Source organism: Desmodus rotundus, chromosome 12, assembly GCF_022682495.2.
Source record: "Desmodus rotundus isolate HL8 chromosome 12, HLdesRot8A.1, whole genome shotgun sequence".
NCBI lineage: Eukaryota > Metazoa > Chordata > Mammalia > Chiroptera > Phyllostomidae > Desmodus > Desmodus rotundus.
Genome location: NC_071398.1, coordinates 26,217,733 through 26,240,960, shown reverse-complemented (window position 1 = coordinate 26,240,960; position 23,228 = coordinate 26,217,733). Strand labels below are relative to the sequence as shown.

The 23,228-nt window shown below is 45.2% G+C and overlaps 1 protein-coding gene across 1 annotated transcript in view; it reads right to left on the bottom strand.

Annotated features, from left to right (window-relative positions):
- Positions 1 to 19,881, bottom strand: part of CDH13 (cadherin 13) — a 1,057,449-nt gene extending 1,037,568 nt beyond the window's left edge. The window contains exon 1 of the mRNA XM_024556040.4: positions 19,603 to 19,881. Within this exon, the coding sequence (XP_024411808.1) occupies positions 19,603 to 19,647 (45 nt within the window). The 5' untranslated portion in view covers positions 19,648 to 19,881. The remainder of the gene's footprint in view (positions 1 to 19,602) is intronic.
- Positions 19,882 to 23,228: the final 3,347 nt, after the last annotated feature.

Sequence of the window (23,228 nt, the reverse complement as noted above, 5' to 3'; positions counted from 1 at the left end):
TTCTTTAAATTCTCTCTTTTCTACTTTGACATTATAACAGTCTACACTTCTTCCCCCTTATGAGATTACCAATCCATCCATCCATCATCTATCCATCATCTATCCATCAACCATCCCTTATCCATCCATCCATCCATCCAGTTCACTTAACAATTATCTGAGCTCAGATTTTTCTGTGATCTTGGACAAGTTGTTTTACTTCTCTGATCTTCCATTATCTCACTTGTAAAACAGGACTATTAAAAATAGTTTATAAGATTGTTGTTAGGTTTAAATTAGAGAGCAGATGTAAAGAAACCTGGCTCACAGAGGTGTTCAATATATATTTGTTGTCTCATTTCTAATTTTCTACCACTCAGCCTTAAAATCTTGGGGTCATTTCTGATATTTTTCTCTTTCTTCCCCTTCATTCCATTCAATGCCAAGCCTCTAAAATTGGCCCTTTTCTTTCCACACTTCCCATGACCCTTGTTAATTTGCAAACTGGACTTCTCACCTTGGGTCTTTGCCAATCCAATCCATCTTCCACACCATCCCCAGATTAATTTTTCTGAGATATCATTTTCCATTATATTATTCCCTCTTCAAAATGTCCACTGGATCTCCACCACCTATTTTTAGATGTATTTTTATCCTTTCACTTTTTCAAGTTTATTATAGCTTTCATTGTAAATGTAATACAAGCACATAAATAAAAATTTATAAACTAGAGTGAAAATATCAGTCACAAACCCATTACATAACCAAAACTGCAGTTAAAATTTTGATAAATTTCCTTTTAGACTCCACCCTCTTCCCCATATATAGAAGCTTTGGGGCAGGAGGGCTTAGTGGGAACCCTACTCTACACACAATCTCCTGTTCAGTATTAATTTCTCACTTCTGTGATTTTTCCATGTCATTATTGTCTTCATAGCCATTCTCTCCAATGTCTGTGTGATATTCCATTGAGTTCCTTAACCAGTTTCCATTTGTTAGAAATGTATCTTATTTGTTGAGCACTTAGGAGAGCCAAGTACAGGGAAAATACTCAATAGATGTTTACTATTGTTATTATTTCCAATTTGGGCTACACATATGATGCAGAGAAGTGTTTCCATGTATCTTTTTCTGTATTCAGCTGTTTCTTTAATTTCTCAGATGTAGATTACTGGCCCAAAGGGCATTACTGTTATGACTGACACTGACTCCAGCAGGTGCTGAGGGCTTCCCAGCCACACACAAAAGCATGCCCCTCTGAGCTTCCCATTAGAAGGCTGGCCCAACCCCCCATTGCAGAAATCCACACCTCTTTGCTGAGAGCTTTATCTGGGACCAAAGTCCGTACCCAGCAGTCCAGTAGTACTCAAAGTCAATGCCACCTTGGGCAGCCCCAAAACAATGCCCACTCAGATTTGTGGTATAAAGTCCAAAGCTCCCATCCCCCTCAGGTAGGATGACTCTGAAGTCTTCTATCCTTGCTCCCAAAGGTCCCCAGAGGAATTAAGTTCCAGGTACCCACTGAAGCAACTGGCTGAATAACAGACCATTCATGTGGCCCTAGAGGGTTTTCCTTGGGTCACCTCCCAGATCAACTAATGGCACTAAAGCCTCCTCCTAGAATCTTTCTTTGGGAAAACTCAGACAAATTCTGTGACACTTATCAACAAATGCCTAAGACCATTGTCTGCTAAATCCTGTCTATTCACCTCCTCCTCCAGAACCAACTTCCATTCTCCAAGGACTTAAATCATCAAGGACTTCAAGGACTAAGATTATGCAGGGTTGTGTTGAATCCCCATTCCATCTGTATCAGGTAGGTATCATCACCCTCATTTCAGGGTAGGTATCATCACCCTCATTTCATGGATCTGCTGAGGACACAGACAGGTTCATCAACTTGCCCAGGGCTACACAGCCTTGCAGTGACTGAGCTGGTGTTCAAATTCAGTTCCACCTTCTCCTAAGACCTGGCTCTTAACCACCACAATGTACTGCCAGGCACTGCCATGTAGCAACAGTAAGGTCATCCGGGTAAAATAACACTGATACTATTAATAGCTGCTGTCACTGTAGCACTCATCCAATTTCACATTGCATTCACCTTCATTATCACCCAGAAGAGCCCCCTTGTTGCCCCTGAACATGCTATCACTATTTCTGCCTCAAATTTGGACTAATGTTTTCCTCCAGCCTGTAACATCCTCCCTTCCTTCTCTGTCTAGCTAAATTCTGTTTCTTCCCCTAATCTTGATCCCACCCTATTTTCTCCTTACTCTGCCCACTTCTGCTATTGCTGTTCTCACTCTTCCTCATCTGTAGATGGGGATGATGGTAAAACCCACCTAGTAGTGTGGACTGAAAGCATCTAGCATAGTGCATGCTTTATCAAAGGCAGGTAACCAATGGCATCTATGTATACTATCACCTTGACTTACTACAACTTCTCCACCCACCACCCTCTAGACCTCAGCCTACTTCCATCCATTTCTTCGCCCCACCTTGTATAAGCCATTTCTAGTAAGGCAGCATTAGTAAATTAAAAGTCACATGTTTGAGGCATCGGAAAGAAATTATCCAAACCTTATAAACAAGGCCAAAATGACTGATGAAAATCCTTCGAATATCATTAAGGGACAAAGGCTACCAGAAGATGGCTCGGAGCATGTTCTCAGTTCATGCTGCTCGCTCCTGATTGAAGACCCCAGATTTAGGGAAATGACCAATTACTTGTCCATTTTTGCTCAGTAGGAGATGAAAATTTCTGTCTAGTGGAACAGATAATTCCAAAGGTTTAGGCATGTTTCACAGTAACTAGTATTTTTCTAATTCAGCAGTCTCATACTACCATTTCTTTTTGCTCAAAAATATCTCAGCTTCTTAAACGGCCTTTTAAATTGTCATAGCATCTTACTGGTTTCCTCATAAATTAATGAATTGATATTTGTATTTACCTGTGAGTCATGCTTTTAACTTTTGAAAAATTATACATGTGGCACGTATAGTAGCTTGCTACTAGTTAACTTTTCACAGACCCAACTTTGGTTTCTGGCTCCCTATTAATAACAAAATAAAGTGGAGATAAATGAAAATAAAGGCCTGTGTATGCTGGGTGGATATGAAGCTCTACACTTAGACCAGATTTTCTCAACATCGCACTATTAACATTTGGATCAGGATAATTCTTTGAAGTGAGTACTGTAGGGCGTCGGGCAGCACTCCTGTTCTCTACCCACTAGAGGCCAGTAGTTCCCCCTCTCCCCATTGTGACAACAAAACATGTCTCCAGACATCACCACATGTTCCCTGAGAGTCATGATCACCCTCAGTTGAGAATCACTGGTTTAGACTGCACTTCACGAGTAAGAATCATAGGCAGGTACTAAGAGGATCAGCAAATATTCCCAAAGATTCACACAAAGAATTATTCTGGATCGGCTTCAAAGCCCAAAGGCTATAGACATAGCTGGCACTGAGGTCTTCTCATGGACCCAGAAGTGCCATTGTCTTTTTATCATTCTTCCTTTGTAATCTCCATGAGATCACGAGATCAGCAGCTGCAGAATCTGTATCTGTCTGGTTCACCTTAGAATCCTTAATGCCAACACCAGAAGCTAGAATTTAGTAGGTACCAACAGTGTAGTGCTCAGCAGGGTATGTGTGTGGTGTGTGTGTCTTTAATGTAAGATGGTATTTAATGTAAGATGGAGTTTTAAGTCACTTCTGAGCATTATTCATCCTTCCCTGGGTATCTCCAATGTATACATGAGATACACATGTTAATACACTATTGCTTTTGCTCTTGTTAATATGTTTTTTTCTTAAAGAGCCCCAGCTGAAAACCTAAGATGGGTAGAGGTAAAGCTTTTACCTCTCCCACATGGCCTTTCTGAATGCATCCTCTGTCATTACCCCAGGTCTTCTGATCTGCTGTGCAGACAACAGCTTTCATTAAAGGCATCCTGTGAATACAGTTCAGTGCTTCACAGAAGTAAATGCCGTGACGTAGAGCAGAACCTTTGGTCCCCATTCCTATATCACTGTGGTCTTCCTTTTGTGATCTTTGCTATTCTGGGGGAGCAAGTTCCTGGCCCAGGCTTGTCCTTTCTTTACCCAGAACGATATTAGGTTGGTCTCTCCATCCAACGGCAAACCTGAGGGAGCATCAGCATCCCCTGGGGGGTGGGTATGAGCTCCACCCCCAGAGCTCTGATTCAGTAGGATTCAAATTCAGATGGAAAATTTCTATTTCTAACAAGCTCACAGAGGCTGACACCATTGGCCTTGGTGGTCAAGGCCCAAGTTCTGAGACCATACAGCTTGTTTACTCATATATGTCCTGGGAATGGCATACTACATGGAAGAGTTTCCTTACCTCTGGGGGTTTGGGAGGAACATTAGAAATGCAGCCTTGGGAAGCCCCTCTTTGAAACTTAAATGCACACTGAAGCCTCAAAGACATTCAGTTGTAAAAAAAACAAAACAAAACAAAAAGCAATCTAGTTTACTTCTCTTGGAAAGTCCAGAGTTTCTCCAAATATTAACTCAGGCAACCTATTTTTTCTGGAGCCCTTATTAATTCCCATAGAACCAGTACTTCTTCATAACATACTTTGCAAAACACTGCTTTGGAAAAATGGTCAGGGAGGGCTGATTCAGACACTCAGGTGGCTTTTCCCCGTTGTCACCTGGAAAGGCTTTAAGAATCATGGGGAACCCAACAGACACCTTGTCACCTGGAGTGAGAGACCTGGGAGACAAGCTCCTGCCCCTGCCCAAACTGCAGCAGCTCCTCCAGACTGGAGACCCAGGAAGCTATTTACAGTTTCTAAGCTTTGTCTTTATAAATCCTAGCCTTCTAGGACCACAAACAGGCATCCTGGACCTGGTCAGGGAGTAAGCCCTGCTTCCCTTTCCTGTTGCATTATGCACAGCTAATGGCTTTGTCACTCTGTATTTTAAACATAAAAGAAATAAAATTATCAAAATAAGAGTGAACTGTGTCTGAAGACACAGAGAAGTAAATTCCATGTTTAAGGGGCTTGGGAATCAAAGGACGTTCAGGCAGGGGTAGTACTGATGGGGCAGTGTGTTCTTTTTTGCAGGGGTGGGTGACTTGATTTGGAGTGTGCTGAGTGCTAAGGATAAGAAGCAAGAGAGAGCTCCTTCTCCTGCATTAGACCTTAAATTACCTTCTCATTGCCAAGCTATGGAATTCTTCAACTGAACCAGCCAAGGGGTGCCAAACATTTGTATTAATTTGGGTAAATCCTTTCGGCAGTCTGGTATCAATCTGAGTACAATAATAATTAGCATGTCAATTCAGTTCTCTCTTTCTCCCTCTCCTTCTCAGTCCCTCTCCCCCTCTGGCCTTTCCCCTTCTCCCAGTCTACCTCCTTCTATCCCACCCTCTCACCTTTCTCTCCCCCTCTCTCCCTCTTCCTGAGCACTTAATGCTCATTTCTTTTAAAAGTCAGCCACACTAACACACTTCCTTTTCCTGTAGTGTCTGGGTCTTCCTGCCAGGACCCCAAACCAGAGACACCTGGGTCACATGGGGATGATGACCAGTGAGACAAAGACAGATCTTAATCTACTTTGTCAATTAGCAAAACAAAAGTGAGAAACCCTTGCTTTATTTCTGAAGAAATGACCCAAGTTACCTACAGCTCTGGACCACTAGGGTTGCTTTTAATTAATGAAACAGGTGTGAAAACTGGTATGCTTCAGAACTGCCTGGGTCACTTGCCAGCCCCAAGTTTCTCAGTGTCTTTCTGCCTCAGTGTTTGATCTCTGAAATGAGGTGAATGGTAGGCCCTTTTGAGGGACCATCAAGTTTCTGCAAGTAAAGAAGTAGAACGCTGCTAGGACGTGGTAAGCACCTGAAAGAAGGTTGTGCGTGCTCAGAGATGGCACACGCGGAAACACTGAGGTTAGACTGCCCAATGTTTGCGTATTGAGATATACTTCTCACACTGCTAATAAACAACAAGGTGGTTTTTAGTGTATTCACAGTTGTGCAGCCATCAGTACTATCTAGGTTCAGAACATTCCATCACCCACCAAAGACATCCCATACCCATTAGCAGTCACTCCCCATTCTGCAGCCCTAGGCAACTACTCATCTACCTTCCTGTCTCCACGGATTTGCCTATTCTAGACAGTTCTTTCTATTTCATGGAATCATACAACATGTGCCCTTTTGTGTCTGAGACTGCCTAAGTTTGAATCTCAGTCCCAGAGTTCAAAAGTGTATGATCTTCATCAAGTTCTCCCAGAACGTCCCCATCTGTGAAATGGAATTATTGCAACAAAATAGTAATCGATATACCATAAAGTCATTAGGAGGATTAAATGTACCAATTAATACATCTGAAGTACTCACACAGGGCCCAGCTCATTGTAAGTACTACTTAGATGCCAACCTCCACTACTCTGCTACTGCTGTTATTACTAGCATGATGTTCCTCTGCCCCAAAGCATGTGACTGGCAGTGGGAATCCAAAGACAAACAGAGCACAGAGAACACAGCTCTTGCCCTCCCCAGTGCACAGCCTGGTGGGAATTACATGACTAGGAAATCAGCTTCAATGGATACAGTAAAGCCTTATTGTAGGCAATTTAACTAATGGAAATCCAGCTCTTCCATCAAAAAGAGAAGGAAAAAGAACAATTCAAACCCTGCAATTAAGTGCGATAGAATTATATTAGGTGTATATTCTCTACTATGCGCTGTAGATTACTGCACGCATTATACATGGGTACATATTGATGACAGTACAGGGTTGCACACAGAGAACCACGCACACTGAAATTTATGGGCAATTTAAGAAATTTCAGGGTTAATGTTGACTCTGTTTGCCTTGAACCTTGACTTAATGATCTAACCCTGAATAAAATGTGACTCTGTTGTGTGTCGACAACAGTAACAATTCAGCGTGATTCCAGACATGTGAAAACCAACCAAGAAGCAGTCAGTCGGTTGAGTCGGGCATCAGGCTGCAGCAGGTTCCAGTGGGCAACACCTGTTTGCCAGGCACCACTCCTGCCCTCCACAAGCTCACCACCTCATTTTGAAAATAAACTACACAAGCATAGTGATAAGAGGCTAGTGAGTGGTGGACATGGGCATAGGAAGCAGATGGAAATAATCTCTCACCCTACCAGATGACAGGGCAGACAGATGCAAGAAGGGCTGTGCTCTTCCCTTTCCATCCTGTCCACCCCTTGGCCTGCTTTGTCCTTCTCCATGGCCCTTGTCACCACCTGACAGACAGCATGTATCTACCCATTCACTTTTTATCATTTCTCCTCCAACCAGTGTAGAAATTCACCAGAGCAGGGACTTCAGGTGCACTGCTCACTTCTGTAGTCCCAGTGCTGAGAAGAGTCTTGAGGGCTTAGTGGGTGGTCTGTAAGATTTGTCAGTGAATCGATGAATGAGGGTAATTATTTAGACAGCCTCCACTTTTCTCCTATCTTCTGTCCCCAAAACACCCATAGTCTGTTCCTCCACCCTCAATTCACTTATTCCCTATAATTGCTTAAAAGTAGTAAGTGGGAATAGAGCCAAGTCAAAGATGAGGCCCTAAGGTAGCATACAGGGCTTTGCATACTGGTACCATCTAGTGGGAAAGAGAGTATCTGCAGGTGGGTGCTACACGAAACTGGGAGGGTTTGAGAAAGCAACAACCATAACTTCCCTTCATCATTAGTTCTACTGAGGAAGTTCGCAGTAACACATAATGGCAGCAAACGGAATCTCCTACATACTCATGCCCCACCCGGTCCAAGCACTGTTCTGCCAGTCCAAGCACTTCTCTTGCCTCCACATTTTCCTTCTCAGGACTTTTCCAAAACCATAGTTGCTCCCCCAGAGCCACAAAGGCTCAGCAGGGAAGTACAGAGGAATTAATGGTGCCAGGGGTCACCCTTCAAAAATGGAAGATGGGCATGGGGAGATATATACCCCGACCTTCTAGCTTGCAAAGAGACCATTCTGAAGTAAGTTTTACACAGTTCTTCCACAGGGCCCCAGCAGCAACAAGCCCCAGTTACCTGTGACAGTAACCTGCTCAATGACACAGTCTTTAGTGGCTTACTTGCTTTCTCATTTCCACTTCTTACTTCTGTGCCCTGGAAATATCTCCCATATTAGCTCCCTGCATCAAAGCCTACGTCCTCATCACTGTTTAAATGAACTCAATCCAAAACACCAATATACCTTTGAGTGGCAAGAAAGCCTTAAGAATTGTAGTCCAGATAATTACTACAAAAGCTAAATTACTATACATTTTAGAGCTGATCTGAGAATTACGTTCCATAGCTGACTATCAGCATCTTTCCCTTGATCAAATTTAATGTGAAATAAGCCAATGACGTGTGGTCCTAAAGAAGCACCACAATCCTTACGGTGACAAGAGGCCAGAGAAAGTGTCTGGTCTCTCTCCCTGGCCTCTCCCCTATCCCAGTATGACCAACCGGTGAGGGGGCCAGTGGGTTCAGTCAGGGGTGGGAAAACTACAGCTCAAGCACCAAATTCAACTCTGCCTATTTTTGTGAATGGAGTTTTATTGGAACACAACCCTGCCCATTTGTTTACATAATGTCCGTGGCTGCTTTTATGTTTCGCAGATAGAGCATTGAATAGTTCTGAGAGACCATATATTTACTCTATCACTCTTTACAGAAAAAAGATTACATACCTGTGTTTAAATCATTGGTTGCTATATTCTTTGATTACCAAAAGCAAAATTTCAAGAACTACAGCAACAAAAAATAGAGAATGGACAAAGTTTTGCCAATGATACCACTAAGGACAAAAATGCCCTTTATTTATTGACCAACTTCATTTTATAGATAGTAGGATATTTCATCATTGCATCAGAACAAGGGACTTTCCATCCTAACAGTGGGTGGTAGATAAACTCAGAACAACCTCCTATTCCATTTGCATTTTTTCATAGCATTATCACTATCCAAAATTATTGCATTTACTTATTGTTGTTGTTTACTGTCTTTCCCCCTCCTTAGAATGTAGACTCCATGAGGAGAGGCAACCCAGTCTTTCTTAATCACTGCTGCTTGCTACACATCAAGTATCATGCTCTATATATAGTCACTGATCAGTAAACATGTGTTAAATGACTGGCTTAACCAAATATGGAATGTGTAGAGTGGGGTGCACAGAGGAAAGCAGAAATGCTAGGCCACTGTGGAGTGGTGAGGACTGGGGCAAAGGGAGAGTGTGACCATCCACCAGCACAGGCCACTGTGAGTGCTCTCTGCTCTCTCACCAGTACACAGGATAGTGCCAGGCACATAGTATACACTCAGCAAATGTTCTCTGAATCAATGGCTACCCTGTCTAAAGGCACTTAAATTGAATTAAAAGGAAAAAATAAAACTCTTTTGGTAAAACGGGATGAAACTTCAGGATAGATTCAGTCCAGTTGCAACTTGCTATAGATCTGTGTGTCTTGCTATAGCTACAGGCTGTATACTTCTCATTTTCCTATGGATTGGGGAAAATGTTATTGTAGACAACAGTACTCAGGAAACACTGGCTTAGACCGCGTGTTCTTTGGCACCCCTAGGGAGGAATGCCATCCAGCCATTGAGCTCAGCAGCCGACAAGAAACTAGGAAACTGCAAAAGAATTTACCTGTACGCCTGGAAGTTTCAGAGGTGGCACACCAGAGCTGGGTCCTGGCCACTGCATTCTTCCCGGAATGGCCATTCTTACTGGAGGAAGCATGCAACAGGGGGGGCTTGTATGTCCCAGTCAAAAGCAAGGACTCAGAGACAAAGAACACAAATGACTGTGGGCTAACCCAGTTCTGAAGGTTGCAACTGGTAACTCAGACAGGAGGGCCAGGTCCCAGACCCACTTTTAAAGACCAGGAATTCAAAAGTGGGGTCACTGCAGGCAGCCCTTTTGACTCCAAGAGAGCCAGAGAACAAAATAGTTAAGAGGGAGAATCCTTACATTATTTGCAGGAATAAGGGAGAAAGTTTTTAAAAACTTATGAAATGTTCAGGAAAATGCACATGCACAAGAATCAGAAATGCATGAGTTCAAACCCTGGTCCCAGTTCTGCGTGGCCTTAGGCAATGACAAACCACTCTGAACTTCTTCTCATCATATATAAAATGGAGATAAGAATAGTTGCCCCTGAGGATTGCAGTAAGGATTTGAGATAGTGTATGCAAATGGCATATAGCAGTAAATTGTACAGTACAGTAAATTTCCCACAGTTATCTTGATATATTTTAAATAATAATAATCATAAGTGCTCATGACACCAGCATGCACACCCACATCCACACTGCCCCGATAAAGCTACTGAGAAGCAGATGCTGGGAAGACACATCTAGAAGATAAGATCCTGTCAGATCAAATGATTTTATGAGGCATGAAATCCCCGGGGGCACAACCTTTGTGGAGCTACCAATATGGGAATTGGCAAATCCTTCTCTAGGGAGTGGACTTGACTTTTTTAAACCTCTGTGAATTTTTAAATACACAAGCATTTTCCCCACCTCTAAGTCAGATGCTCAAGGCCAAGGCCTCATGGTACCTTCAAGCCATAAACTCCCTTGGAGCACAGTGCACTAAAGTTAATACAACCAACACTCTTTCAGCACCTAGCAGTTGCCAACTGTGAGATGAAGTCTCGAGCACACACTTATTTAATTCTCACTAAAACCCTGCTGGGCAAGCATATCTATTCTGTCTTTTTGTTTAGACACAGGAGGAAACAGAAGAGGAGGGAAATAAAGTAACTTATCTGCAGTCACACAGCATGCAAATGGCTGGGTCAGGATTTAAGCTCACTTCTCAAAGGCTCAGAAGTATAAGATGCTCATTCCTCTGGATCCATGCAAACTGGTAGCCCTGATCCACCTCTATTACTTTCCCCAGAGCACCAGGACCTTGTTGTACTCATCTCTGGATCCCCAACTGCCAGCATTCTCGCCACTTGGTGGATGTTAAAAATTATAGGAAGGAAAAGGAAAAGATGGAAGGAAGAGAGGGAGAGAGGAAGGATGGAAGGAAAGAGGGAGGGCACAGCAGCCCTTCCCTCAGTACCATTGTAGCCCCCAGTGTTTCCTACTGTAACAGTTACCACATTCGTATTATCTCAGCTACTTATTTTCTTGTTTCTTGTTGGATGCCCTCAGTAGACTGTAAGCCCCATGAGAGCAGGTTTCATTTTCATCTTATTACCTATGAATTCCCTAAACACTTCAATAAATACTTAGCAAATGGACAAGTGTTCATTCCTCACCTTCTCAGGATGATGTTACCTGTGTGGCTGGGTTTTGTTATTATTTTCTTAAGAGAGCCGGTTGTTAAACATTTCCCAGCACACCCCTGATTGGCACCCGGTGGAAGATTCTGCTAGAAACCTAGGAGTCACCAAAGCTACATCTAACACGCTGAAAGGAAGGTTTGTTAGCATTCGCAAGGTGATTGCTGAAGGCAGTAGATCATTATTTGCTTCATGTAAGGAATGTTTCCAGTGCCGCTGATTGAACGTTCAAGAAACGATTAAAGGCCTTGGCAATGTTTCACTCAAATATTTTTTGCATGAAAAGCCTCAGAGATTGGTTAATTATAGAGTTATACATTAGTCTTTCTCTAGTCAAGGGCATTTCCAGGCCCCCACGGTGTCCATCCCAGCTGCAAGCATGGATTGAATCTGTCGGCATTCGTGTAACTGGGGCCCTGGGCACCTCTCCTGAGGAGTATTACTGCAGCTTGGCTAACACCCCCCACGGAAACAGCCCTCCGGCCCTGTTTACAATGTCAAACACCTGGGTTCCTTGTTTGGGCAAGTGGCTCTAGCTTCCTGCCAACTGAAAGAATCAGAACTCAAGCTTGCATTCTTAACCCCTCCCTGACCCTCGCTCTGCCATCTCTAAACCCAGCTACCATGACCTGCCAAGTTCTTCCCTAAGTATCTCCCAGATGCTCTGAGTAGGGTGTGTCTACTTCGCTCTTCTCCACTGTCACTCCCTAGTCTGGATTTCCATGATCTCAGGCCTGCCCTGCTCTCTCTTCCACTCACACTCAGTTCCTGTCCATTTGCCACACTGCAGCCAGGGTGACCTATTCAAAATAGAAATCTGACCTTGTCACATTCTATCCTCCCCTCAGTACTTTCAATGGCTGCCCATTGCTCTAGGATAAAAACCAAAATCTTTGCAGGGCTGACAAGGCCCCAGTGGCTCAGGCACCTCCTAGCTGCTCCTCACATCACTCTCCTTGGATTGTACCATGTTTCCTCCTGCTCAGAGACTTCCACTAGTATGTGCCTTCTGCTCTTCCCCACCCACACCCTCTAGTGTTGCTTTGTCTGTGTAAGCCTCACTGCTTTCTCAGACTGTCACTTGTGCATCAGGCTGTCAGGGAAGCCTCCCGGATCCTTCATCTGGATCTTATGCCTTTCTTATATATATATTTTTTTCATTCATTCATTCATTAATGTTTACTGAGAGCCAGCTACATGGCAGGTATTGATCTAGGTGCTGGGGATATAGAAATGAACCCCTCAGACAGCAACATGTGCTATAACGGAGCTTACATTTTAGTGAGGGAGAAAGACAAGGCACAAACAAGCAAAATATAGGGAATGTCATGACCTCATGCAACTGTGTTTCCTTCCATCATAGCAGTTGTCTTTGGTTTGAATTATTCATCAATTGATTTTTATCTCCCCTGCCAGGGAATTGCTTGGGTCTGAGCCCCAATAGACAGAGTCAGCCTTACCAGAAAATGTACCCTAAAAACACAGTAGGCCTTCTGTGGATATTATAGATACTTATTAATCCATTTGGTGCCAGGTGAATGAATCTCTCTGAAGTCAAGTTGTTTGAGAGCTTGGGGTTTGGGAAGGACAATCCCTAATGGCCAGACCCTGAACTCCTCCCTGTCCTTTGAGAAGCCTCCCTGCAGCCTCTTTCTGTAATTCTGAGTCAGAGCAGAAGCCATCAAACTTTTTCTTCAAAAGGCCAAATAGTAAATATTTTAGGCATTATAAGCCATATGGTGTCAACACTGTTGATATAGCACAAACACAGCCATAGACAATTATATAAATGAATGGGCATGATTATGTTCCAATAAAACTATTTATGAAAACAGGCTGCAGGCAGGAATTGGCCCACAGGCCATAGTTTGCAACCCTTGAGTTGACAATCCCAGAGGCCCAGCCGCTAATGGCAGCTGAAGGCGGAGCCTGAGTTAGCTATGGGTTCTGCTGGCAGAACCCAACAACTTTCCACAGACCCTACATCAATTAACAGGAAGATTATCTCAGAAGCTCAAGCTTCAGGCATTTGCAGGTACCATCTCCTGCAGCACATGGAAAAGCAGTTCCCTGCCACTCCCAGAGGAAAGAGACTTGGCCTGCAGGCCTCATAAGGCAGGGATGGAAGCTGCCACATTCCTTGCAGGGTCCCCAGGTTCCTCCAGAGGCTGAGCTCATTTCCTGGCCCTGCCCAGGCATGTGGCAGGGCTGCTCTCAGCTGAGCAGCTGCTGCCCTCCACCCTAGCCCAGCCTGCGCTCTGCTGGCAGACACAGGGGCTTTGTGCAGAATGGGGGACACTCAGTGGGGCCTTTGAAAGGAGACATGACATGTCAAAACCTGCCTACTGCTAATGCTAATTTTCAGGAATTTGACTTCTGTTGGCGACTGACAGAGGAAAAACAATTACTTTTTGTGTTTGTATATGTATGTAGTTATATTTACCCTGATCTGTAGGGTCTGTAGCTATGGAAAACAGAGTTATCTGAGGTTTACCTGCTAGAAAGGGATGAGTGGACAAATTTGTCTAGTATTTACAGAGCCAGAGAGCATTAATTATAGCATTAACACTATGTGTGGGCTGCGGTGGGTGTTAACTGTTAAAAAACAGTCACAAAAACATCACACAAACTCCAGTTGGTGCTGGGTAACAATGTCCTGTGTATAAAAGTACTCTAGGCAACAGAATTATGGAGCTAACATTACCCCGAAGTTACAAATGCTCTGACTGTTAGCTCAGTGCTTCCAGAGTACCCTGCAGGCCTAAGTACCATATGTTTTTTGTGATGTTCTGATTATACTCATACTGTGGGTGAGCAACACAGATGGGATGACAATGCCCAGTGTGTCACTGCACTCCAAGGGCAGTGATGCTCTTTGTATAAACTACGCACGGCGCTCTGGGACCTACATCTTATCCCGTGGTCCCAGAGCCTGCGGCTGCCGGGGCATAACAGTGTGTTGGGTGTGTCAACATGCTGACACTGCAGCACTCGGGCTGACTCAAAGCTGCAGTGTGTCCCTCCTCCAGGTGTGACTATTCTACATGGAACAATGGGCTGGTGGTTAGGGTGCTTTGGGTACCCCGAATCAACCAATGGCTAGTGGTAATAACATTCTCAGACAGAAGGTGCATGTTCATCAAAAGGGCACATCGATGGATTTCAATTAGAGCAAGCAAAAAGAAGCTTTTAAAGTAGCCTATTACTGAAAAATTGACTGCATACATTTGACCATGCCTCAAAATTTGGGAAAGCAGAAATTTCTGATACAATATGGCTGTAGGGGCAAGTGGATAAAATTAGGGCGGACAACGGGCTGGGTGAATAGTCAGGGACTGTGACAAACTCCAGAGGCATGTCCTCCCTAAGGGGACAGTAGTGACTCAGCTCCAGTAAAGTGTGGTCATGTGGAAATGAAACTCTAGTGTTGCCTAACCTTCGACATTTTAAGAAATGCAAGAAGCCTAGATTTTTTTTAATGTACAAAATTTCACACTTCACAGAACATTTGGGCTGAAGAAGATATATCCATGAGCTACATGTGGCCTGTGGCTGCTACTCTGCAACCTCTGTCCAGAGGACAGAGTTGCAGAATTGGGATGGATGGGCGTCAGCCCATCAGACAGATATCTTGAGGTTCAATTTGCTACACTGATGGGTGACCATTCACCTCCGAGAAACCTGGCTCAGTCTGCATTTCAAGTTTGAAATGTCATTTCTTGCTTCTTTAGCCTGTCCTTAGCCTCTTCTTCCACCCTAACCCTAAAATAAAGCCTCTACTTAGTGCATGGTGAATGTGCAAGGGATCCTACAGTCCACCTAGTTATCATTTGTACACTTTCTCAGGTAGGGGGATCCAGGCCTGGGGTCCCCCAGGTGGCTGCAGAGGAGACAGGCTGTGGGGAATTGTATTGGCAGCATCCTTCAGGAGGGTCAGATTCTCCCACGCATGTGGGCACCTTGCAGACAGCTAAGTGGAAACAGTGCCAAAACCACTGGTCACTTGATTTGATTCTGTCCAACTGATTATTGTAATTGGATGACAGACTGATATTTTTCTCTTCTTTTCAACTGTGTTGAAGAGTGAGCAGATCTGGCCCGTGACTCACTCTTCTGGGTAGTTACCAATTGGGGAAGATTATCTCCCTTCCCAGGCAGAACTGTGCCTGCCTTTTGGCTGCCTGAAGAGTAAACTGGGTCCAGCTGAAGTCAAATGGCAGGAAATTTCAAAACTTCCTCACATTTCATATTATATTGTCTACAAAGGTCTTTGAAATGCCCCTTGCTCTAATAGTCAGAGGGGATACATAGTTGAAGAATAAAGTAGAACAGAAGTAACTACACTAGGAGAAAAAGGGAGAAAGAAAAAAAGGAAAGAAAGATAGTGCAAAACGACAGGACTTCTCATTGGAGGAGCTTGTAGCAAAAAATTGGAAATAAGGACAGTAGTTTGTTTTTAATGGAGCCGTTGTACTGAAGTTCTTTAAAATATGAGCTGTAGATTCAGAATTTTGTAATGCTGTGGATGGAGCCCTCTTCTGGAGAAATTTTTCAATAGATATTACAACAAAGTCAAAACTCACAGAGATAGACACATACACAGAGAAAGAGAAATAGGAAATACTATCAGCTTTTTAGATGAAATGTCATTCACGTGTGAATTGAATCCACAGTTTGTCCTTTTCCTTACTTCCCACTAAATAGAAATTAACTCCCCAAGCAACTATCTTTTTAGAAGGAGGGAAAGAAAAATGGATCCTCAAGAACCTAACTGTACTTTCACCTAAACAGTGAACTTCAGACTGAATTGAGACTCCATCTCCATGTGTACATCTAAATGCTTGTACTTTTAGATAATGCTGTTACTGGGTACACTGTTTGTTGGGCAGTTTCACCAGAACACATAGAGAATACTTCCACAAGGAAATAGATTGGATTTAGTGGAAAACCCAAGGGCTAAAGATAGAAAAGAAGAGAGGGGAGGGAGGCAGAGCAGGAGAGATTAGCTAAGATGACTGTTGAGGCTTTTAATATAGAAGACGGCATCACCTGCATTCTCCAGATCCCATAATCACCCTTACAGGTTAGTAAATGTCTTTGGGGACTTGCTGAAAAAACGGTTCAGACAAATTAACTCTACCACTCTGATTCCTACCACTTAATCTCTGCTTTTGCGACCGTATGGGCTGTCGCACATTGAACCCTTCTTGGAGCAGGGCACTCTCTGCAATTCTCTGTCTTTTATCCTCATCAAAACGATTCTGCAAACAAACACCGCCTTAAAATGAAACAAATAAGGTTGAAGGGGCACTAGAAGACACTGATTCTCACTTAAATTTTGAAAATCAAGATTCTGACTCTAAGAAAGTGCTCCCCTCGTTAAAAGCTACACCTCAGAACTCTGTGGAACATTTTTAGTCACTCCCAAGTGAATGCTCTCCAAACCTGAACCACTCCCTAAAGTCCTAATTACTGGGGGATTACTCATTCATTGTTAGAACTTTTGGCTGGTTGTGATACCCAAATAGGTGGGGGGAGGGAGAATCATATTTACAGTGGAATTTCTAGCTCATGCCTCTCTTCTTTCACATTTATTAATCATTTTAGCCAAATTCCAGAGGCCACTTGTGAGACAGTCTTTCCCAAAACGCCCCAGGGGAGAAGAGAGGTGACTGTTTCTCAACTTTGCCAGTTTCCAGCCATTGTTGCTTAGATTTCCTCTCCCCCATTCCAAAAATACCCCAAACAGCAACCTAGCCAGTAAACTAACAGAGACTGATGCCTTCCAAAGCTGGACCCAGCATATTACAGCTGGGGTGGAAAACCACACACATGCGTGCCTGAACACAGCCAGGGCTGAGGGACTACTTTGCTTTATTACATTGCTTTTCCCTTTCTTCTGTTTTCTCTCTGCCTCAGGAAAGTTTTGTTTTTTCTCCTTGACTCCAAGACCCCAAGACTTTCCCCACTTTTCACACTATAGCCCACAGAGTTGTGCACTTGAGCCTCTTTTTGGTTAACTGGATTGTGCCAAAAATGATTTCTCCGCAAGGTGCTATTGCTACCAGGGTATCAATTATTGTCCTAATGTGGACATTTGCTCTGTGTATGCATAACAATCTAGAAGAGAGATACTCCTCTCAGGGCAGGCAATTAAATTCAGAGTAAAACCTCCACTTACCCATTCTAAAGAAACTGAGTGAACTGAAAGCCTTCATAACCCACTGTGTTAGCTGGGCCTTGGGTGAGAAAACACACCAGTTGCTTTGCAAAAGGCATCACGTGAGAAGCCCCTAGTGCATGTGGATTACTGGTTGCTGTCACGTGGTCTGTCTTACTCAAGGGGAGGCATAACTTTGGGCAAGCCCTAGAATCCAAACTGAGGTCAAAACATGCCCACAGAGAAAAGTACTATAAAGTCCCAGGAAAGACAGTGGTCAGTGCTCCCCAGACACCGACAGCTCCCAGTGGGCCAGGCCTCATGGTAAATGCATTACCTAGGACATCCTGTTGGATGCAATCCAATCTGCCTTGAAATCCTAGGAAGGTGATAAGATTATTTTTCAGTGTAGAATCTGGAAGCTCAGAGAGGTTAACCAACTTGCCCAGGGTGGTACCACTAACATATGGCAGAGCAGATCTGCCCAAATGAGAGGCATGCTCTGAACCACCCTGCTAAACTGGGATGCATATATACACATACGGCCTGAGGAATAATTGGTCCAGAAAGACTGGAAAACTGATTCATCAACAGGCATAGGATTTGTGTCAGGACTGAAGGCTACAGGGACCCCCACGAGAATCTGCCAGCAAAGCCCTGGTAGAAGAGGAGGATAACTGAATAGTGGCTGTGGGTCCAAGGAAGAAGGACACAATGAGTGGGGAGAGGGGGCTCCACAGCCAGGCACCTTGCTCTGCCTCCAGGCACTATCCCCCGCCCACCCCAAACACACACACACACATACTTTGAGTGCTTTCCATGACCAAGGCATTCCTGGGACACTGGCCCATTTCCAGCAGTAGTCTCCCCTTAGAAAGCTGCTCTGCATCCTCACAGGCTAACTGGCCCCTGCCAGGGACCCTAGCTGCTTACTCCCCCTCTCACCCACATACTCACACAAGTGCCTCTTCACCTGGCACCCAGGAGTCCTGTACAGAAGCTCAACACCCATTCTTAGCACCCCAAGGCACTCCCTATCTCCTTTCCTCCTCTCTGCCTGGCCCTGCCCTGATCATACCCACCCACTTGTAGGCTCCCTACTCATCCCAAATCCCATAGGCTGCCAGCTAGGTCGTGGTGCTCTCAGAAACCACGGGCCCAGCAGTGCTGGGCGTGCCCCTCAGCCTCCAGTACCTCTAGTCTGGCCTCCTCTGAGTACTGCTTTTAACACACAAACTTCAGAGATCTTCTAGATACATAGGTGGTTGCTGGAGGACCACGTCTCCATCGCCCCCCTTCCCCGAATCTCGTGGCCCTTCCCTCCCACCGCAGCGCTCCAAGGGTTAACAGGCAGCTGCGGCCCGGTGGGCAAGGCTTGAACTTTTCTCTGTTCTCCGCGCCACCCAGGAAAGCAGCAGAGGCGGCAGTTGGGGCTTAGGGCCCAAGCTCCAGCTAGCTGGACAAAGGGGGCGCAGGGGGACTGGGGCCTGAGCCCTGACAGGGGACGCACTACGGTCCTTCCGGGCCTGAGGCTGGGGAGGGAAAGGACCCCTGTGCCTGCGCAACTGGCTCCCGCGCCTTTGAGCGACAGCAGCAGCCGGGCTGCAGAGCACCGCTAGCCGGAGGCACCTTCCAGCGCGCTGCCGGACTGGGTGAGGGGACCCTGGCACCCCAGGAAGTCGGCAGCGCCAGGCCGTCCTCTCCAGCCTCTGAGCAGCCCGCAATCCGGACACAAGCGGTGCTTCCCCTGCTCTGCGCTGAGCTGGGTAAAATCACGACTCCTTGGACTCGTCTATGAGTCTTTCTCCAATGCATGAGCCTCCGAGAGAAAGCGAATCAAAGTTACCCCACTTGATGCAGTCAAGAATGTCGCCTCTGCTTGCAAAATAAAGGACTCAGGAGCTTTCTCCTTTCCCCAACATACACACACACACACACACAGACACACACAGAGGCAAGCCGGAGCGGCTAAGCAGACGCCCTAGGATCTCCAAGGCTGGAAAAGACCTCGCTTCCGAGACCAGGGCTGTCTTTGCCACCACTCCAGGAGTCCCTAAGCGCCCCGAAAGCCCTCTCACTTTGCCCGCGCCAGGCGATCGGAATGCAGAACTGGGGCGCGGGGCGCTCCCGGCAGCCCCTCTTCCCTACCTGGGACAGGAGAAAGCACAGGACGAGCGGAGTTCTCGGCTGCATTTTGCCCGACTAGAAGCGCCCGGCGGCGTTTTCATTCATGCACGCGGCTGCACTGAGCATATTTTCCGTGGGAGCCAGGCTTTGAGGAGAGGCTCTGCCTCGCCAGCCAGCCAACTTCCCAAATAGATCAGCGGCAGCATCACGAAAGCATTGGGTAGAGGCTGATGACCAGGACCAATGGCTTTACAAGACGGATTCCTTCATAAAGCTCCCTCGTTTTGCATGGCAGATACGGGGCTAGCACCTCGCCCAAAGCGAGCCCCTCAAAGGAGGCAACCTATTTGCTTTTTTGGACTGTTGGGGCCCATCTCACAAATCACGCTGGGCAACGCCAGCCGATTCCACTTACACAGAGAATGGAATTGCACCGGGGACTGCCGGCCACTTCCAGCCCAGTGCAAAAAGATTCTCTTTATTAAAATGTTAATAAGATCCACTTTATTTCCAATAAATCAAATAAAATGACCCCAACAGTTTCAGCCCTTTCTTGGCAATAGATTTTTTTTTCTTTTTCTTCCCTTTTTTCCCCACGTGGCCCCAGTCATGATGGTGTTTGGTGTTTCCCCACTATCTCACAAATCACAGAGAGGACAGATCAATTCTAGCTTGCCGAAAAGAGTCCGTCAAGGGGCCACAGATTTTATCAACTGCTCAGGTGCGAATGTGACTGGCCACCGACTCCACACATGTGCATCTAGCACCAAAGTTGGGACTATGATTTGAGGAAACTTTTTAATTTTTTTACATGGATGTGATCATTTGGAAGCTCCTAGCTATCCCCAGAAACTCAGAACAGTGGTAGCCACATTTCAAGGGATTTTATAAGTGGGGTCCTATGGAAATGAGGGTAAGAGGGACATCTAGGTCTGCCTTTCCCAGTAGGAACCTAAGAAAATGCCTTAAAGACCTTACTGTGTCGCTTCCATGCAGCCTCCTAAAGAGTATTTCAGGTATTGTATAATAAAGGATATTTGTGCAATAGAATTTATGCAATGAAAATAGAAAATCTGGGCCAAAAGGAAAAATAAATCAGAAAACTGAAAGGCTAAACCCAAACTCTAATAAATTTGCTCTGATTTAGATCTGAGTTTCCTGGTGGCTAAAGCAATAACAGAAACACCTAAGTTACATAGTTCTTATAGAAATAGGTACACAAATATCTTCTGACATAAGTTCCCTTGACACCAAATAATGGGATAAGTGTATTATGTGTTATCTAATACAGCAGGACACTGAGCAATGGACCACGCCGAGATCCAGTGGACTGGGCTGTATTCCCAGCATTTGGCACAGGGCCTGGAACACGGAGACCGCCATTAGTGTGTGTTAAATAGATGTCTAGACTTAATCAAGAAGTAGCGATGGCAGGGTAGAACAAAGATTTCAGAGCCACATTGCCTAAGCTGAACCCCCAGCTCTGCCATTGACTAATAAGTTGCTGAAACTGTCTGTGCCTCTGTTTGCCCACTGGTTAAATGAAAATACACATCATACTGAACTCATAAGGATATAGCAAGGATTAAATTTAAAAAAGAACCACTCGATATAAATACAAAATGATGCACTTTGAAACATTATTTCATTGTCAGCTGGTCTACCATCTCATGTGGCCCCGAGGTCACTAATGAAGATGCAATGCCATTTGACCGCCTGACTGCTTTAGCCAGAGCTGGCCCAACAGATGGCAATGCTGGCCAAACAGCACCCAGAGGAGCCCAGGAAAGGTGACTAATACTGCGTCTTCCAGCTTCCCACCGTCCTCTTGTGGAAGCAGGCCTCGCCCCCGAGCCTCTGTGACGCGCACTCACAGTGTTGGAGAGATGCACTGCGTGTCTCGGTTTGGAGCCCATGTGTGTGGACACCCATTCCCACATAGCTCACCAACAAGAGTAAAACAGGGTGCTTTGGAGTCAGACCTGCTTCAAATCAAGACATCATGAAATATTCTAATTTTTCTCCATTCCGGGGCAGAAGCCATCTTGCCAATCTATGGGCTGAGCCGAGCCCATAGATTCAGCAGGCACAAAGACAGAGAGCAAGCAGAGGACAGCTCCGGAGATGATAAACAATGATAAGGGGTAAAGGATGGCAGTAAGATAATGTTCCAGCCACATTTCCAAAAGCAGCCACTCAGTCAAGGAGGCACTCCCGAGGGTAGGGTGTTTCCAACGATGCACGTGTACCCTTGCACAAAGTATGCAGCAGTATTATTGATTTCGTAGTTCTGCTGGACCTCTCTTTGGTCTCCCTATCCATCTTTCTTACTGCTGCTCACCAAATAGGTCCAGTTTTCCACCTCCTGGCATGGGGAAGGGTTGCACTTGTCGCCCCCTTGTGGTTAGCCTGGGGAAGTGTGACTAGTTCTAGTCAATAAGTGGTGAGCAAAAGTGACAGCTGTCACTTCAAGGCTGGACCATTTAATCACCAGCGTGAGACAGACTAGTTTCCCTGGAATAGGTGCTGAGATGAAGATTTGTGCAGGTGGCTTAATGGGAAGTGTTCTCAGGAGCAACAACAAGAGGGAGAGAATCAAGGTTAGCAGGAGGAGAGGGTGAACACAGCTGTCTTTGCAGTAGAGGACTCAGCCAATGCCAGAAGAACTCTGAGGTCCTTCAGACAGGACCCTAATAGAGTCAGTGGGCTATGTGCCTTTGTGCTCCCACGGGGCCAGCTGTTCCCCCAAGTAGGAAACTAATCTTGGGTGAGGTAGCATGGTGCAGCCAAGGGCAATATTCCAGTCTGACTTCAGGTGCTCACCCACAACAGGTGACTGGAGGCTGTGATTCCCAGGCTTCAGATGACCTGGGGTATCTCATGGCACCAATGAAGACAGATATAGACTTGCGTGGCCAAAATTCTGCTGAGTCTGTCTCCGGCCAGGAGCTGTGCAGGCATTCACCAAGGTCCTGGGCTTTTGTCCTGAGCTATTCTACTGGCAGGCAGAGTGGCTCCAGCCAAGCTCACCTGATTCCAGGCAGTTGTGCCCAAAAAGCCAGTCCCCATCCCTTCCTACCTCAGAAGGGGAGGTGTTAACTCTCAGAATCTTCTTAGGCCTTGAGTCTCATTTCTAGAAACCCATGGAGGTCAGGAAGTTGGAAAAAGACTTGTCCATAGAATGACACCTGGATTGGGATCTCCAGACTTCGCTTATATTGGGTAAGTAGCTTTTATTCCCCAAGCCTCAGTTTCTTCGTCAATAAAATGGAAACATTAACATAACATTCCAAGGATTGTTGTAAAAAAAAAAAATGTTACTCTTTCCCTCTATCTCCTACTGCCTTCTACTCTCACAGAATGTGCATTTCACCAAAAAATGTATGTTTTGTTCAACAAAAACAGGAGAAAAGTCATTTTGCTCCAGTGATAAAAGACCTCTGAAGAAGATATCCATTTGTTTGTTTGCTTGTTTTGCCTTGTTTTCCCTTCAGCTCCCTAATGAGGGTCTTTTGGCTGATGGATTGATTGATGGTGGCAAGTAAATACTGAAGCTAAAAACCACCTCTTACCTCTGCTCTACCTCCCCTACCACAGCCCCCCAAGAAACCCCAGCAGTTTTCATAGCTGTGGGCTCCCCAGAAGCC